The 19,058-nt window shown below is 39.7% G+C and overlaps 1 protein-coding gene across 1 annotated transcript; it reads right to left on the bottom strand.

The window, feature by feature from the left end:
- Positions 1 to 15,593: 15,593 nt before the first annotated feature.
- Positions 15,594 to 17,395, bottom strand: LOC148021874 (putative calcium-binding protein CML18). Its single transcript, XM_087697394.1, has one exon. It carries the CDS (start codon positions 16,839 to 16,841, stop codon positions 16,032 to 16,034), a length of 810 nt encoding a protein of 269 aa, XP_087553520.1. The 5' UTR covers positions 16,842 to 17,395; the 3' UTR covers positions 15,594 to 16,031.
- Between the last annotated feature and the right edge of the window lie 1,663 nt (positions 17,396 to 19,058).

The following is a 19,058-nucleotide window of genomic DNA, read 5'->3' as shown; positions in this document are numbered from 1 at the left end:
ATCCCCCCCGGCCCATAGGGCCGTTACAGTAAACACCATGCGCGATTTGAAGGACCGTTCATAGCCAAGTTTTGAACTACTTCCTCTAGATTTCAATCTAGTGATAGGTCTATGATGTGCTTTTGGGTCTATATGATCTCTGTGTCGGTTTCGAGGTCTACATTTAAAAATTTGAGAAAATCCAAACTCGGCCCAATAGGTCCGAATTGCAAGGGCCGAATGCCCAATTCAGCCCATCTGAATGACCGAGGGCCGAATGAGAAAGGGTCGAATGCAACTGGTCCGAATGTCAACTTTGGCCAGTCCGAGTGTGGTTGTTCGAGGGCCGACTGGCTGAACTAGCTGAGGGCCGAGTCAAATGGGCCGAGTCAAGTGGGCCGAGGGCCGAATAGTGAATTCGGCTGAGCCGAATGTCAACTTGTCCAAGTGGGATTGGGCCGAGTCACTAGGGCCGAGGGCCGAATTTCAAAGTTGTTCCGAATGCTTCACTCGAACGGGCTGAGTAAAAGGCATCCAAGTGTAGTTGGTCGAGGGCCGAATACTGAAGGGCCGAATGGCCGAGTGGTCGGAGGGCCGATTTTGGGACTCAGCCTAGAATCGTCGTCACTCGAACGGGCCAAGCACAATGCGGTTTTTGCCGGACTTCAAAGAATTTGTCACGCCGAGTGATCGAGGCCTTCCTACTTGTTAAGCACCTCCAGATCCAAGCTACTCATGTAGGGGAAGGTGTGGAATTACCTGTGCTGGGCAAATAACTCCTAAATGACTAGATTGAAGCAGATCCACGCAATGAAGCTTTCTCCCTCTCTCAAGCTCTCCTAAAACCGTGTAATGCAAAATGTGGCCTTTCTTGCCACTCATGGCCCCTTATCACCCTACCCAGGCCTGCACTCACCTTAGTCTTACTCCCTTCACCAACATTTAACCCAAATTTTCATTTTTTTCCCTTCTTTTCCCTGTTTCAATCTATTATACAGCAACAAAAAACCCTATTACATGCTTCAATGTTTTGCTCCTATCCTTCCTAAATGCAAGAAAAAATCATAAGGGAAATACCTACACTACTCCATCATACTTTTCCAAGTCCAAAAACCAAAAACCTACTTGTTAAGGAGATCGAATACCTCTTTAAACTCCCTCACGTCCTACCTATCTACCTCAAGCATCGGTTTGGGAAAAACCCTACTTCGACGCTCGATTCGAAGCGTGCAAGCGCTCAAGCCTTGAATCCATTGGTCACGGCAACAGAACCAAAATGTGGGAACTTTCGCTCAACCGCCAAGACCCAGGATCGCTTATTGTTCAAGCATTTCAAGCCGAACACTAATGGCTACCTCTTAGATAGCCGACACACTATCTCTCTCTATGAGTGTAGGGAGCTTACCTCCATGCCCAATCGAGTTACCTCATCTTCCGAGCACTCTAGTAGCTCCACGATCCAAGTGCAAGCTTCAAGCAAGCTCCATCCTCAAGCTCCACACTCCAAGCTCCATTGCCGCAAGCAAGACGAGAGAAGAGAAGAGAAGAGAAGAAGAGAGGAGAAGATGGAGAGATTCTCCACCACGGTCCCTCACCCTCACACACTCACTCCCTCACACTCTCACACTCCCTCTCTCAAGCACAAGCTCAAGCAAGCAAGAAGAAGAAGAAGAAGAAGAAAAGAGTCACTTTTGGCCACACACAAGAATGAGCTTCTCATTCACTTTTCAACTTTATATACAAAACCCTAAATCCCTTTTGGGCGGTCATCCCCTTATCCCCTTTTTTACATGGTTGGCCATGACCTAGGCCCTTTTTTCCATTGTCCTCCTATCTTCCTAGCTTCCTTCCTACCGCCCATCTACCTTTACAAATTGCACAGGTGAGAGCCCGGAGCTCTTTAAATTAAATCACGATGTGCTTGCGCTCTTTTACAAAAGTATTCACGCACTTTTTCTTATGCATCTTTTTCCTTTATTTAGGACTTTTATGCACTTCTTGTGTTTCTATATTTTTCTTGGCACGCCTTCACCTTCCGTTTCGCTTTTGCCTTGGCCTTGCCTTTTGCTTCAGATTTTTCGAATTTTCCACCTTTGTTCGTTTGAGGGTTAACACCAGGAGCGTCCCTCGAGGCTACACACACTAATCTAGCCAAATAAGCATTTGTATGGCTCACAGTCCAATGCATAACCTTCCCAAACTCCTCATAGGGAGCCCCTATACATATTAGTGTTATACACCACCTAAAACAAACATAGGGATCACCCCTCAACTAATTGCCTTGGCCACTCTACGACTCTCCTACACCTCAGGGATTGACCCTAAGATGCATTGTCAGAGCGTTTGGGGTCAAAAGTCTACCATGGGGGTAAGAGATAGTAGGGTGAAGGGAGATTCAAGGAGAGCAATTGATGAAAGAGAAGGGGTTCGAAGAAATAGAAGATGTAGAAGAATACTCATAGAGGTGAAGCCTATCAATTTATTTCTACATTCTGAGAAGACAAATCCCTTATAGACCAAAAACGTGCATCAAACAATAGCTTCTTCTCTACTATCTAGACCACCAATCTGATGCTTCCATCAGCTCCGAAAGGGGGGTAAAATACTAGGATACCTAATCAGAATTCTTTCATATCACTCCTTCTCCTCACAATTCAGAGTGATGTTTGCTGCTTGTAAACTGCGATCGCACGTCGCACGATATCGTCAATCCTTCTTTTTGAATAAAATCCCCTAAAAAATGGTTGAAAGCCACTTGTTTTTTTTTACATGTCATCCTATTCTAGAAGTTGTCCAACTTTTGGATTTTTACAAGAAATAATATCCAAAATATCAAAAATAGGCTAAACTTGTCCAAAAATCTAGTATTTTTGAACCATCCACACTACAGACACTGACACTAATGACTAATATGGCATTAACTCTCTAGATCAATAAGAAAGTCAAATGACAATGCAGTCTAGATTTTTTCACACTGTGTCCGCATAGTGGCACAACAGCGCCGTGAACACATAAAGCACGTACAACACATACTCCTCTCTTTTCAACAATCATTCCAGGAGATAAAGGATAATCCTCACTACACACTCCCCAAGAAACAGATCGCTAGTCCTACACCTTGGGATACCTCACTCTTAATGTGGGTCAATGTTTATGAAGACAATTGCCATGCGTCTAGGATGATACCATTTGTTGAATGCAATGCAACTGTGAATGATTCATGGTGCTCAACCATTTTTTATTCATTTAAAATAGCATTGTGATATTGTGAAACTATTTTTTTCATTCTTTCATTCTAAACGTAAGTGTTGTGTTGCATAGGGTCAACACCGAGCATGCACGTGCTACTGAACCCTTTCATTCTCAAAATAAATGTATCCTATATGCCAAGTACATCAAAAAAATTTAGATTCAGCATGTAATCAACACTTATTACCCCCTCCTCTCCCTACCATCTAGAGGTATGCAATCGCGATGGTAGGTTTAGAGAGTAGTTTGATATATTTTTCTTCATAAAAAGTGATAAATACTCACTTTAACATAAAGATAGTTTAGCTAAACTGAGGCTAAACCTCATGCTTCAACCATACCATATATCCACGATCACATACTTTTTTTTTCCATTTTCCTCTATTTTCTCTTATTTATTTATCAATAAATACTTGTATTTCTTGTTTATCTTATGTGACTTGATTGGATTTGCTAAGAATTATTTTTATCTCTCATTTCATCCCATGGGAGCACCATTAACACATCAAAACCCCCAAAATCCATGATTTACCTTAAAACCACAATTTTACGGGTTTCCCATGTTTATAGAAAAGATAATAGACGATTGCTTATTGCTAATTTTCTTAATGTTTCTCATAAAATATATCATTGACAATCAAGAACAACCATTTTCAACCATTTGCAACTAAAATTTATCATAAACCAATAAAAATTGTCACTTACTCATAAAATCATGCTTTATCTCACACCACATATCTCACATTTGGAAGGCCATTGATGCTCATTAATAGTCGCTAACACTCCTGCAAACATCAATCTATGCTCCATCATGTCTCAATATCATCTCCCAATCAAAATCTCTCCAATCAACCCACCCCATTCTCTCATAGATCGAACCATGGAAGGATGCATCAAGAGGAGAGAGAGGGAGGAGAGAGAAAGATTGATTTGTGAAGTTTTTGTTTGGGAAGCCATTTACGCATGGGAGGTGGTGATTGGAAGTCAAAAAAATCAAAGAATCCATTGCCATGATCAATTTGGTGGCTTCTTCACATCCCCAAATCCCCCTTCTCCAATAAATCGATGTTTAGGAGGGGGGAATTGTTTTGTTGCATGCCACCATTTAAAAAAATACCCTCCCCCCCTCCCAATTTCATCAAAAATTTGGGGTCCCAAGGCCCCCCCAAAGGCCCATGGCCATTACTTTTAAAATATTGTCCAATTTTGATCTCCAAAGTGCCCAGCCTCCTACAACTCCTTTATCCGGCATCCGATTCACAATCCAAAAAATCTTGCGCATCTGGCTTGAGGTCCTAAACGACTGAGGCATCACGCTACTTTGATCTAGCACTCCAAAAAAGTATGAAAAATCTACAACCATCGCACTAGTCGAAATTTGCACTCTCGTCTTCCACGATCACTTAAAATCATCAAATTCGTGTCTTCTACTTCCGTCAGCCTTTGAATTCTGTGTAAAATTTGCATCACTCTGTTCCTTTCCGGCATGTCCTAGGCATTTAAATTATGCTCTGACACTACCATTTTTGGTCCTAGAAATGAAACCAAAATGTTATTCTAAATACACAACAATCAAAACATTGGACAAATTTCTATTATTTTAAATACTACAACTCACCTTGATCAACTACCTCTCAGATGGTCATTTTAGCATCCTGCTCTAACTAAGAATATATCCTTCTCTCTCTAACCCTAGAAAGCAAGAACACAATAAGCTTTTAGGTATAGTGAACTCACCTATCTTACCTTCCCATATTGTAGTTCAAAAATGTGAAGGCTCAAATATGGTTTCATGATCTAAGCAACACAATTTGAGACTATTACTCCTTTGCATCCACCGCAAAGTATGTTCACATTGAGAGAAGAAGATAAAGAAGAAAAATGAGAAGAACATGGAGGAGAAGAGCTTCAACTCACTAGATTTCTCACTCTCTTACAATCACACTTTTTCACACGTAATGTCAAACTTAAACCTCTTATCATGAATAGGAACAAGAAGAAGGTGTAAAGCTTTACTTTCCCTCAAGTCCCCATTCACACACAACTCTCTCTCTCTCTCTCTCTCTCTCTCTCTCTCTCTCTCTCTCTCTCTCTCTCTCTCTCTCTCTCTCTCTCTCTCTCTCTCTCTCTCTCTCTCTCTCTCTCTCTCTCTCTCTCTCTCTCTCTCTCTCTCTCTCTCTCTCTCTCTCTCTCTCTCTCTCTCTCTCTCTCTCTCTCTCTCATGTGACATAATAGAATAGAAGAAGTTAATGTATGATTAATAGTTGCACTGATAGAGCTTCCATAGTATGGATGCATATAAGGAAAAAAATGTTAGTTACAATAGAAACATCATTCTATTAAGTCAATTTTTAATCATTTAGTTTTTTAGACCTCACTTTGTAATGGGTTTATCATTTTGGGCTGTTGATTTGGCTATTTTTGATCCCTAAATATAATGTTAAAATGCAAGATATTGATAAAAATATACTATTGGAATGAGCATGTGGATATTTTTTCCATGATCTTTGTTAACGAAGACATACTTTAATCTGGTTATATTTTAGTCAATATAACTGAGACATTCTTCCCTTATATAAATCTAAAATTTGGATTTTAGGGATAGGCCTCCTATGAATTAGGGTTATGGTTTGCACCCTACTTTGCATTTTAGGATGTCCACCACTTTTTGGGCATCGTGCCCACTTTGTGGGCTCTTGACTGGTCCTTCCTTATTGCATGCTTCTACCTTAGCCTAATTGGACCTAACATAGACCATTCTAATTCTCATGGTTGCAATCCACACAGAAATTGTGGGTACAATGTGCATAGGAGTGACCCAGCTCTTATACAATTGTGGTAATGAGGTATCCATGAAGTGACAAAAGTATCCAAACATAATATACTAAAGCTCAAAAATTAATAATCCTTAAAGGACAAATTTGACACTTTGACTCAACTTTGCCTTTGACTCTATTTGAGAACATGAGACTAGCATTGAGGGGTGGTGAACTCACTAGCTTACCTTCTTGTGTTCTAGTTCAAAATTTAAAAGCTTGAAGATGGTTCCACAACCCAAGAAACACAATCCAATCCCTTGCTCCTTGATATCTACCACCAAATACACTTTTTGAGGCTCGAATTACACTTTAAACATCAATGTGCATATAGGCACTTAAGTTATTATGTATGAAACTACCCTTGAATCTCATGTGAAGGGTGACTGTCCAGGAAGGTGCCCGATGTATGTTGCAAGTATATGTGTTTTTCCTAAAAATTATGTGCTTTCTATGGTTGTTCTTTGATTCAAGAAGTTGTATATTGTATTACAAATATTTTAGGAAAAATATTGTTTTGCATTTATCATGAAAGACCATAACACTTTGGCAGTCCTACCAATTTCATATGCAGGCCACTCATGATTTAGGGATCAAACCTACAACAAATCAAGTAGATAAGTCTGCTAGAAGAGTATAGGATTGTAATGGCAATTATCAGGTTCATGGTGCTTCGGATGTGCAGCATTTATATTAGGAAAATTCCCTTAACAAAGGGATTGGGTCCTCACAATAGCAAGAGGACGAGATTTGAGGGAATATTTGAGAAGGGAACCCCAATGCATCTTGTTTGAGACCGAATTTGAGGTACAAGTGGATGGAGAAGTCTAGACAATAAGAGAAGTGTAGGTCAAAAGAGAAGCATAGGATAATGAAGACCTACACACAAGGAGGATCTAAACATGAAGATATTGTATGAGAAGATATTCCGTCCACAAGTATAGTAGGAGCGTATGGAAATGATTATTCAGAATCATTGGTACAAACTCCTCCTGATAATTTGAGGAGAAATATACGAGTTGTTTTGTTGATAGTAGGAACTACTCTTTTTGGGCTACCTACACAGTGAAAGTTAGTGTTTGATCCACTAGATCTTAGTAAAAATGTCAACTTAGGCGGAACCACCCTAGAACCCTAAGGCACGAGTAACAAAATTTTTGGGGGCAAAGAAAGAAGACCTTGATTATCATGTGGTTCAATTTGAAACAAGGTGGACAAAAAGTGGGTTTAACTAATTGTATGAATATAGGTTAAAAAGTAGCAATTTCTAGCCACTCTTCAGAAGAAGGCTATGGGCTAGTTTAGCACTTATGGTATGGGTGCCTTCATGACCTGTGATGCATTGAAGTTTGCATTTCTACAACATTTTAGGAAAGAGAACACTCCTGGTGAGGAATATCAGAAACATAGATCTAAAATATATGTTGGTTGAGGATTATGCTCACAAGTTAAGGAATTTGTTGAATAGATTGAATGTTACTAATTGACCGTCTCAAGAAATGCATGTTTCATATCTTATTAAGGGCTTGAAGAGTAAGATTTGAGGTTCCATAGAAAATATGGAGCTTGCATCTAATGACACATTATATATTTTGGTCAAGCTGCTATGAGAGTAGAAAGAAGTTTAGGAATTTGTTGAATAAATTACATGTTGTTGATAGACCATCTCAAGAAATGCATATTTCTTATCTTATTAAGGACCTGAAGAGTATGTTTCAAGGTCCTAATATAGCAAATGTGGAGTTTTCATCTAATGACACATTAGATGCTTTGATCAAAATTGCTATGAGAGAGTAGAAAGAAGACTGGTAATGGTTGGTCAAAGAATCATAATGGTGAAGATTCTTCAAACTCAGAGAAAGAGTCAGATTCACATTGTGATAGTGATGAAGTCAAGATTGAATTCACATGATGATTCAATAGTTAAAAGTTGGAAGATATAATTAAGAAAAAAATAAGAAGAAAATGAAAACAAAGTCAAGAAAAAGCAAGAAAAAGAAATGGAAGGATAAGGGTAAGAAGAAGCTCGAGGACAATAAGCTTGAGAAGAAAATTAAGTAGAAGCTAAAGGAATTAGAATTTTCTAAAACATAAAAGAAGGAAAAATATTGCAAAATTATCAAAGAAATGGGTGTGAAACCAAAACTTGCTAGTGTAATCCTAATGTCTGCATAAGACAGTAAGTGCCAATGATGTAGCCTAGGGCAAGGATTATACGTCCCGCTATAGTAAATCAAGTAGTTCCTAACCCAATGCCTTAAAGACCCTTCAAGGGACCAAGGAGGATGCCGCGAAGATAGCCATTGAGTAACTTTTAAGTATAGCAGCAGACTGCACAAACAAGAACATGGCATTATTGTGGAGGTCAAGGACACGTTGTAGGACCCAACTACAGACTACCCTACGGACTATTCGCAAGGCATAGGATTGAGAGATGAATGTGAGTAGCAAGGATCCACAATGACACAAGACCAATATGACCACCTCATCAATAGCATCCACCTTCCCTAGTAGTAGTACTAGTAGAGGTACCTAACCAAGATGAACAAAGGCAACCCCTTGAAGATGTAGTGACTATTAGTTATGAGAATGGTCATCAAGAGGAAGAGCAAGGAAGGGGAGATGAGGTGTTGGGTAATGGGAATGTTGTAAGTATGCATATCTAGTGTGACTATTCCAATTGTATTAAAGTTGAGGATTTTCTTGAGGAACCTATAGTATTACCTATCATTAAAGTCAAGCCCATATGAAACTTGATTTACAAAAGCAAGAAAAGGCTAGGAGGATGGCCATTAACCAATTTAAGAAGTTGCAAAAAGAGGTAGGAGAAGTAGCACTTGAAGATTTTGAATATCATGAGTGGCAAGGGAGCTTGAATCCTAATCTGGAATACTAACAACCTAAAAATAAAACTTCAAGAAAGTTGCAAGAAGGAGGCTCATAGGAGGTATTTCAAGATTTAGCAAGATGTTCTCTGCAATTAACCTTGGATCAAATCTTGGACTTGATATCTTGCTTTAAGAAAAAACTTCTCCTAAAAATTAGACAGAAGGCAGGATGTGCTTGAAGGGGAATCTCTACAAGTTTTAGGAAGTTCCTGATTGTCAAGCAGTTGTAGCTGCACAAAGGGAGGTTGTGGACTATCAAGTCCCTACCATTCAAGTGGAATATGTCGGGGAAAAATATGATGATTTTCTTGCAAATGGGGGATCTAGAGTTAATATTCTTCCTGAACAGACATATGTGGCCAATAAGCAGGGTGAATTGTTACCTGCTACACAATTTCAGGTCAAGATGGTAGATCAAAGAAGGTTAGATCCACTAGGTATTCTCAAGAATCAACAAATTAAGGTGGCTAGTTTGAAGTTTAAAGTAATTTTTGTGGTGCTAAGAATGGAAAGATAGGGGAATCTTATCATATGCTACTAGGAAGACTATGGTTTGAATTTGCCAAGTTGCAACAAGATTGGGGGGTTGATTGTGTGTGCATCCCTAGAGGACCTAAGGAGATTAGATTGTCTATAGTCAACAAAGTAACCTTAAAGAATATTTCTAATAGGAGCTTAGACTATCAACCTAGTGGATGAAGTTGAAGATGATTTAGAGGAGTATTTCTTCTAGCAAACCCTTTGGTGGTCCCATTGTTTTTGAAATAAGTGTGGATAGCATCATTCACAAGTATCAAGAGTAGACCAACAATGCTAGAAATGGAGTTCTTGAATAGAACATTGTTCAAGCTACATGTCAAAAGCAATTAAGATAGCATCCTGAAGAGCATTTGGTAGGTCAAGAGCAGTTTGAATTTCAAGAAAGGTCAAGAAGTGAGGAGTATCAAGTATTTTAGGACCTTGGTATCATTCATCCCAAATCAAAACAACAAGGAAAATCTAAAAATCAGGGAATTGACAAAGCTCACTGTATTGACAGCTTAGATGTGTAGGATGAAGAAGGACAAACGGCTATTATTTAGGCTGAGCAAAGATATGAGCATAAGATGAGGAATCTGTAAGATTTGTAGAGGATGAAGTTCAAGAAGTGAACTTGAATGAATCAGGAGAACCTAAACCAATCAAAGTGAGTATCTATATGGAGGAAGCATTCAAGAAAGACCTGATTGAGTTGTGCAAGGAGTTTCATGACATATTTACTTGGGATTACACAAATATGAGAGGGTTTGATCCAGTAGTGTGTCATCATAGGATCAACCTAAAGAGTGATGCTAAGCCTATTATTTGATTCCTAATTATGTTAAGCAAGTTAAGGAGAAAATTAACAAGCTCTTGAGGGTTGGCTTTATGAAACTAGTGGATGAAACGACATGGTTTTCTATGATAGTAGTGGTACCTAAAAAGAATGGGAAGATTACAGTTTGTGTTGACTACACGAAATTGAATGTAGCAACAATAACAAATCCATTTCCAATACCATTTACTAATTCTCTTCTTGATAATGTAGCAAGACGTGAGATGTATAGCTTCTTAGATGGATTTTCTAGTTATAATTAGACCAAGATGCATCCATATGATATGGACAAGACTACATTTATTATAGAATGGGGAGCTTATATCAGTACATTGATGAATTTTGGACTTAAGAATGGACCTCCATAGTTTTAGGGAAGTGCACAAAAGACCTTTCATCTGTACTTGACAACCTTTGTGAGAGTATTCATTGATGACTTCTATGTGTTTGGCAACAAGGGAGAGCACATGAAGCATTTGATATTACATTTTGAGACGTGCAAGAAATTTGGCATGTCCTTAAACCCATTCAAGTCTATATTTGCAGCTAAGAGGGGAGTATTTTTGGGTCATATTTTGTCAGAAGAAGGTATGGCCATTGATCCTAGGAAGATATCTGTTATTCAAAAGGCTAAGGCATCAACAAATGTGCAAGAAGTGATGAGATTTAATGGCCAAGTGAAGTGGCGTAGCAAGTACTTGAGGTACTTGTCTCATATTTGTTCTCCCCTCACTAATCTAAGTAAGAAAGCCATGTAGTATGTATGGAGAGAAGATCAAGAAAAGGCTTTTACAATCCTTGAGAAGATGTTGGTTATGGCCCCTATTTTACAACCTCCTACATGGGAAACCCTTTCATGTATCTATTGATGCATCTCATGTGGCTATGGGAGCAATGCTAATAAAGGAGAAAGTACCTAGGTGATTTAGGCCTATATACTATGCCAACAAAAGACTCAACACTACTGAAAATAATTATTCAGTTACAAAGAGAGAAGCATTGGGAATGGTATACCCTCTACAAAAGTTCAGGCACTATTTACTATTGAGTAATCAAGTTATTTTTCATGTTGACCACCAAGCCCTTTTGTTCTTAATCAATCGGAAGGCTTGCAAGATGGATGTTGTTATTATAGGATTTTGATTATAAAGTGATTCACACTCCTAGCAAAGAGCATGCAGTTGCAAGTTATTTGAGCAAGTTGGAGAATGATGACATTGAGGTTGGCATTCCATATGAGGCATATGATATGCCCAGCTATTTGAGGTTCAGGTTGTAGATCTAGGCTCCTATTATGATCAATTACTTTATTTCTTGGTGGATTGAGTTATGCTTGCACACAGATGATCAAAGGAGAAGGTTGGCATTAAAGAGTAGGTCTTATCAAGTTACCTTGAATACATTGTATCGATGAGGAGTAGATATCCTTAGGAGATGTGTGTCTGAGCATGAGCAACCATCAATACTTCATGAAGCTCATGTTGGTCTCTCAGATGGTCATTTTTCATGAGAAATTACTAGCAAAAAAATCTTATATGCTAGTTTGTGGTGGTCAACAGTGTTGAAAGATGCCCGTCAATATGACAAGGAATGCATGTAGCGTTTGAAAGAGGGTCAGCCTTTGGATAGAGACAAAATGCAAGATCACCCTATCCTACCATTGTAACCTTTTCAAAAATGGGAAACAGACTTCATGGGACCTATAAAGCTTGATGCTCAAAGAACAAGGAATAGATATCTATTGGTTTGCACAGATTATTATATAAAATAGGTGGAGGCACACGCTCTCAGAGATAATAAGGCAGCTCATGTGGCTAAGTTTAGGTATTCAAACATCATGACCAAATTTGGGTGTCCAATAGAGCTAGTCAAGTGCCAGGGGAAAACGTTTCTTGAATTAGGTTATTCAAGAACTAACTACTAGGCATATGATTTTGCATAAAAAGTTGACCCCATATCATCTACAGGTAAATGGACAAGCTGAAAGTTCTAATAAAATTCTACGTCGCATTCTGAAGAAGATAGTGGAAGAGAATAGAAAAGATTGGAATACAAAATTGGATTCAACATTGTGGTCATTTAGGACAACATTTAAACTCACTGCGAGACTTACTCCTTTCAAGTTAGTCTATGGTTTAGAAACTCTTGTACTAATGGAATTTGTGGTTCCTAGCCTTAGGATTGTAGTTAGGATCCTAAATAATCCATTCAATACCAACTAGAATAGGTCCTAAAGCTTGAAGAAGATTGGGTTCTAGCTACCTATGTTTCAAGAGTGACACAATCTAGAGACATTTTGGGTCAATAGTCATGTCAAAAAGAAGATTTTTGAAGAAGTTGATCGAGTGGGTGTATACAATCAAAGGGTTTCGATTTTGGCTTAAGCGGATGGTCCATGCACATTACACTCAAGTTGGGGTCAAATACTTCAAGGGATAACTATTGGTGTGCAATGTCACATGTAAATTATGTTGATATGACTTCTCACACAAGGATTTTGAAGTGTCAATTTCACTTAGACTCTCAAAAAGTCAAGGAACCCTGGACTTTGTGCGGTTTTGCCACAAGTAATATTCAACAGGATTACCCTCAAGGTGGTAATCTTTATGCGAAGCTTGATGCCATGGATGCTCAAGTTGGAGATATGCCTTCTATGTCTAGTGGATTGACTATTGGAAGTATGCAAGATGCTTTGGGTGTCATGCAAAAAGTAACTGATTTGCAATAGTGTGACAAAGAGAGAGTTATGTTAGTATAATAGGCAGGTTAAGGATTTACAAGTGATTGCCATGGATAAAACGTCTGCAGCATTGTTTCATAAATGGACTAATGACTTAAAACCTAAATGTTTGGCTAAAATACAAGGGTCCATTGATGTACATGCATCTTTGCATGTGGAGCATAAACTCCTTGAGAAGAGGTTTAAGCCCTTAGTTATGGTGGAACAAAAAATTCTATAGAATGTCTAGGTGGATGTAGATGCTATTGTAATTATGAGATGAGAACTCCATGAGATGGAACATGTGTTGATTAGTGAAGTCCAAAATGTATAGTAGTTGGTTGTTGACTATTTCACAATTGTTATTTCTAGACCCTATGATATCCTTCAAGATTCTTTTGTCACTAGTGAATGAGTCTTTGCTGCATGAGAAAGAAGGTTTGGCTCACAGAGTAGTTGAGTTGGAAGATAAATGTCAAGATTTGAGCATAAAATTGCAAAATGCATTAGATGCAAAAAGGCTTAGGGATGAGTATGTTTCTCATCTATTGCAATAGAAAGAAGTCCTTAAGATTTATAGCAAAGAGGATGTTCTTAAGCATATTCTTCAAGATGTTCAAGATGAGATTAGAGATATGGATCATGATGCTTCACTTGTCATTGGTGAAGACCAAATGGTTTCTACTCCAATATCATGCTTAGCTATTATCCCATATGCACCTATGCATATCATCTAGTTCAAATTTACCATTGTACTTTTTGCCTTTTAGTTCATCACATATTAGTAGGTTACTATATTCTATGTATTGGCTTCTAGGGCCAATCTTGCAACTATGCCAAAGGACTTTTCAGTAACCTAGAGGGTCTCTATTCATGGTTTCTCAGTGTGGCTTGTCGAGGGGTGCAAGGCCTCTAGCAGGTATGACTATGTTCTCTTAAGTTAGTTTCAATATGTAGTGAGCTATATGCTAGTGGCAAGGTATAAATATGTTCTCTAAGTTAGTTTCAATATGTAGTTAGCTACATGCTCATGGGTTTAAGTCTTAACTAACCAGTCATCCATTGGGCTATCCCAAATGTTGACGCTCGAATTACACGTCAAACCTTAATATGCTTGTAGGTGCTTAAGTTACTATGTATGAAACAACCCTTGAGTGTCATGTGAAGGATGATTGTCTTGGTTGTAACTCCTATGCATCTTTTCAGACATAATAGGAATCCTTCAAGATGGCACCCTATGGGTTTTTGTTCATGTCAACCCGAATCTCTATCTCCTCTAAAGAATAGATATTGTTTCCAATTGTTCCAATATTCAAAAATCATGCAATCTATAATATTCAATATTGTGTGTTCATGTAGTCAAATATGATGTACATTGCAAGTCTATGTGGCATTCCTAAAAATTGTGTGCTTTCTATGGTTCTTTGATTCAAAAAGTTGTATGTTGTGTTATAAATATTTCAAGTAGAGTAATGTTTTATATTGATCATGAAAGGCCATTACAATGCCCACATTGAGAGAAGAAGTTAGAGCAAAAGAAGAAGATGATGACGAGAGGACTTCACCTCACTACATTCCTCACTCTCTCACAATCACACTCCCTTGCACACAAACTCAAATTACTCCCTAGTTTCCCTCTCAAGCACAACTCTTTCCTCTCATTTTTCCTCCTCAACAATTACTCCCAAGTTTCTCACTCAAACGCGAACTCTTTACTCTCATTTTTCCTCCCTCTCAATATTTGTGATATGAGACAAAAGAATGGAAGAAGCTACTTGTAAGATATTGTCAAGTTACCGTACAAGAGCTACCTATAAGATAATGTAAGGATCTAGGGTATATACAAGCATAGACTTCACCTCACTACAGATATAATCACATGAGAAAGATCTAACAAGCCAATTAACCAGAGGGATCTAAAAACCAAGTCTAGCTCATGTGCCCAAGGTCTCTCTTAAATTCTCTCTACTCAAGGATCCTTAGTTCTTTCCATCTACTTAGTGGAACTAGAGACTAGAGATGTTCAATCTTCTCATCAATACGTTGGGACTCATCAATCCCTTCTCCTTCCTAAGCTCAAAGTTCAAGTTAAGTTAGAAGCTTCTATACTCTAGGAAGCAATCGTGTACTTCATTCATCAATCACTACTAATTTTAAGCTCCCCCCACATAGAATATCATTCACACGTTTAGAGCATGTAGCCTTTAGTGCACATCTCCATGCTCGGAGAGAAATGCTGGGTCATGTTTGTTTTCACATCATGTAGATAATACGCCAAACATGAAACTCAAAAGTTGGTCACTAATTAGTGTCACTGAAAATGTGACGATGAGGTGGAAGGGCCAATTTAATGACGTAAGAGGCTCCTAAAAATATTTTTCGATAAAGTGAAACAAGAAATTCTGCACTCACTCGTCCTCTGCATCGATCCCATGCCAATATAAAAAATTAAGCTATATTGATTTGGCATCATGTAGATATGGGTGAAAACATAGAGCAGAGAAGGTTGAAGGTGGTTACAGATTATTTTGCCAAATTTGTTGCATGGTTAAATAACAGTTATTTTGCTAGCCTGATAACAACAGAAAAACAGTGAACGACTAGATAATTCCATTGAGATCAGAACAAATAAGGCAAATGTAACATGATACACAGCACCCTCCAATCCTCCTTTGTGCTGGGAGGCGGGCCAGATTGTGTGTCTGAGCCCTTAAGAGCATGATTCGCGAGTATCAACTATGACTGGTGAGTCGCACGTTAATTTCAGTTGAAAGCAACTCTTCCCAGTACCCTCATAAACAAACAAAAAAAGCTTTGCTTTCAAGCTCTCCCTCGAATGACTGCATTTGCTTCTTCGAAATGCCAAGGACCACGACAAACAAGTTTATCTTAGCTTATGTACATGGCAAACCTGAACACTAGGACTTGGAAGACCTGGAAGCTCTCATACAAGAGGAGATGCATTCTGCCTTATTTCCTACACTGTAACAAACAAATCTCCTTTCAAGTTGATAACAGTGCACCTCTTATGCACTTGTCATCATCAGTTTAAAATCATCAAAATCAACATGACCTGCACCCTTCCGGTCCACGCCTCTGATCATCTTCTTGCAATCTTCCAGTGTTGCTTTCTTGTCTCCAAGGTTTGTCAGAACAGAGTGGAGCTCCTCCGCAGTGATATTTCCATTCTTGTCTAGATCGAATACATCAAACACAGCTGAGAGCTCGTCAACGCTTGCAATCTCACCTGAGTGATGGACTCCGCTCCCGTTGAAGTCAATGAACTCTTGAAGGCTGATGAATCCATCCCCATCAGAGTCTGCTTCTGCGACCATTAGCCGAGCTTCGTCTTCGGTTGTATTGTCACCAAGAGACCTGAGAACACGGCAAAGCTCATCTGCGGAGATCTTTCCATCACCGTTGGCATCAAACTGTGCAAAAACCTGCTCCATCTCCTTGATAACGCTAGGGGGGACATGTCTCAGAGAGCTTCCAACCTTGCCCTTGAGTGCTCGAGATGGAGAGGAGAAAGATAGGGAGGAACTATCCAGGCGATGAGAGGCAGGAGATGATCCTTGAGACAAAGGTGAAGGAGCAGGGGGGGATTTCGGAGAAGAGCCATCGGTGAACTCGGAGGAGAAACCGGTCCTCTTGCGGCTCCTACTGCGAGGTAAGGGCAAACAAAGGTGAACCGCTTTCTCCCGATGCTCCGGCCATGGCTTCTGATCCGACTTACATGCGGTGTGCTCGGTCTTGCCGGCAGCGACTCGTGGTGAAGAAGCGGGCGAGGAAGAGGCCGAGGAGGGGCGAGAGCGAGGGAAGTTAGGGAGCTTCATGGTATTATTATAATCTTCGACAGAAAAACAGAAACTCCAGGGTAAGGCAACCGAAGCTTTTACGCGTGCGATGAAGGATCAGCAAAAAACTGAAGCTAGAAGATGCAGAAACTTCAAGAAACGGTGAGGAAGGAGGAAGCCGGGAAGGCAAGGGTGCAAAATATGGTGGGATGGGAGAAAGCGAGGAAACGGAAGGCGCGGCTATGGGAGAAAGGGGAAAGCAGAGAACGCTGAAAGCCGGGAAGCAGGAAAAGGCGCGGCTATGGCAGAAGGGGAAAAGCAGAGAACGCAGATGTAAGGCGAGAGGGGCAGGGAATGCAGGAAAAGCTCAAGCGTGAAAGGTGGAAGGCCGCAGAAGGGGAGGGCGTGAGAAAACGGGAGAGAGGCAGACACACATACGCAGAGGGGGAGAGACAGGCAGAGGGTCAAGGACAGACAGGCAGGCAGACCATGAAAGGTATGTGGGAAGAAGAAAAGGAGCACCGTTTGACAGAAGGGAAAAGCGCTATTCTTTTTTGTCATTGGAGAGGAAAACAATGGTGTTGGGTGTGGAAGAGGCCGTTCGTTGCGAGTATTTCAAAAGGGCGGGCCAGGCGGGTTCGCGGAAGCTTCCTTGCGCTTGCCTAACTTGACTCCTTGATTGATTGCACGATCTCATGACATCTCCCTCATTATCGTCTCTCGCCACATCGCCCCTTCTCGGAAAGTTCATCGCACATGCATGCATGACACACCCCCCCCCCCCAAAGGCATCCCAAACCCTCTCGCCATCCCTTATGATCCGATGTCACCCCCATGCCACGTCATCTCCTCCATCCTGCTTGGCCGGCATATTCCACCATGCCACGTCACCTCGTCCATCCTGCTTGGCCGGCCCACAGCATATTCCACCAGCTTCCCCTCGTTCACACACCTCTTGCCATTCCCCGCTTTCGAGTCCCCCTACGATACACCACGCACATGACATGCGCGGAAAATAACTCAATTTTAAAAATATTGTGTACGCGTTCATCCAAGCGCACATGAATTACAAATTTAGAAGCAAAATGCTTCTACAAAATCTAAACCGGACCAACGCCCATTAAAAAAAGCGTTCTTTAGTGTACTTTTTCCAGGCAAGATTCTCAAAAAACCAATTGAAATTGAAGCTCATCTTGAAGAAAACCAGTTTTTTTTTTTAGCATTTTAGTTATAAGACCGATTAATTCCCTCCCAAAACTGGCTAGGGTTAAGCTTGCTCCTTTTTTCCATTGGATGGGAAAAAAGTTTTTCGTGAGCACTAAACCAGACAACTCTGCTCCAATAGGCTGTCAATAAATAACCAAACGAAGCTTGCAAATGCGTTTATCCCCTTCAAAAGAAGGAATACCCCTTTGTCAAGTGGAGTCTAACAAGGTTGACGAATGGCCAGAACATTCACCCAGGAGTCTAACGAGATTCCTTATGAGACCCTCATGTGAGCAAAAAAAACATGATCCTTGTGTTCCTCCAATCACCCTATTTGATGCAGGAGCCACTAGCTCACAAGAAACTTTTCTCCCATCCAATTGATGCATGAGCCACTAGCTTGCAATAAACTTTTATCCCATAAAACTGAGAGAGAGAGGGGGGGGGGACGATGCTCAAACATAATTGCTTTATAACTAAAATGGCAAAAAGAGTAGCTAGATTTCCTCAACACAATCTTGAATTTCCATCTATTTTTCTGAAATCCAATTTAGTAAATACACGAAAGGGCAGCTTTCTATGAACTTTGGGATGACCAATGTAACCTCTAGGTAAATTTTCACATTTTTGTCTACAAAAGAGCTCTTAAATGGCAATTTTTGTCTATATTGAGAAAAAAAAGGTTCATTATTACTAAACATGGTTGTATACTAAATATAATTTTTAAGCCTCCTATTGTTGAAAGTTAACTAAATAGCAATATAAAGCCTAGTATAGAATAAGGGCTCATTCTTAACTTCCCTAAACATCTTGCTATGATTTGGCACTACTCCAAACTCCCTGCATATATTAGTACATATCATATAGCTTGTTTGGTAGGTACACAAGTTTACGAGGTCCAAAAAGCCTTATAAAACCTCTTATTTATTTGCCTCTTATGTATTTGATAGTTGGAATGTGGAGGCAAGCTTAGATACTTTGCAAGTTGTCATTAATGCTTAATTTTAGGCTCATTCTATTACAATATAGATTTAACAAGTATGCAAATGG

The sequence above is a fragment of the Lygodium microphyllum genome, chromosome 17 (genome assembly GCF_053477565.2).
Source record: "Lygodium microphyllum isolate KBCC chromosome 17, Lygodium_microphyllum_v1.1.10, whole genome shotgun sequence".
Classification (NCBI taxonomy): domain Eukaryota; kingdom Viridiplantae; phylum Streptophyta; class Polypodiopsida; order Schizaeales; family Lygodiaceae; genus Lygodium; species Lygodium microphyllum.
The sequence above is the reverse complement of the archived record's forward strand: the minus strand, read 5'-3'. Positions and strand labels throughout refer to the sequence as shown.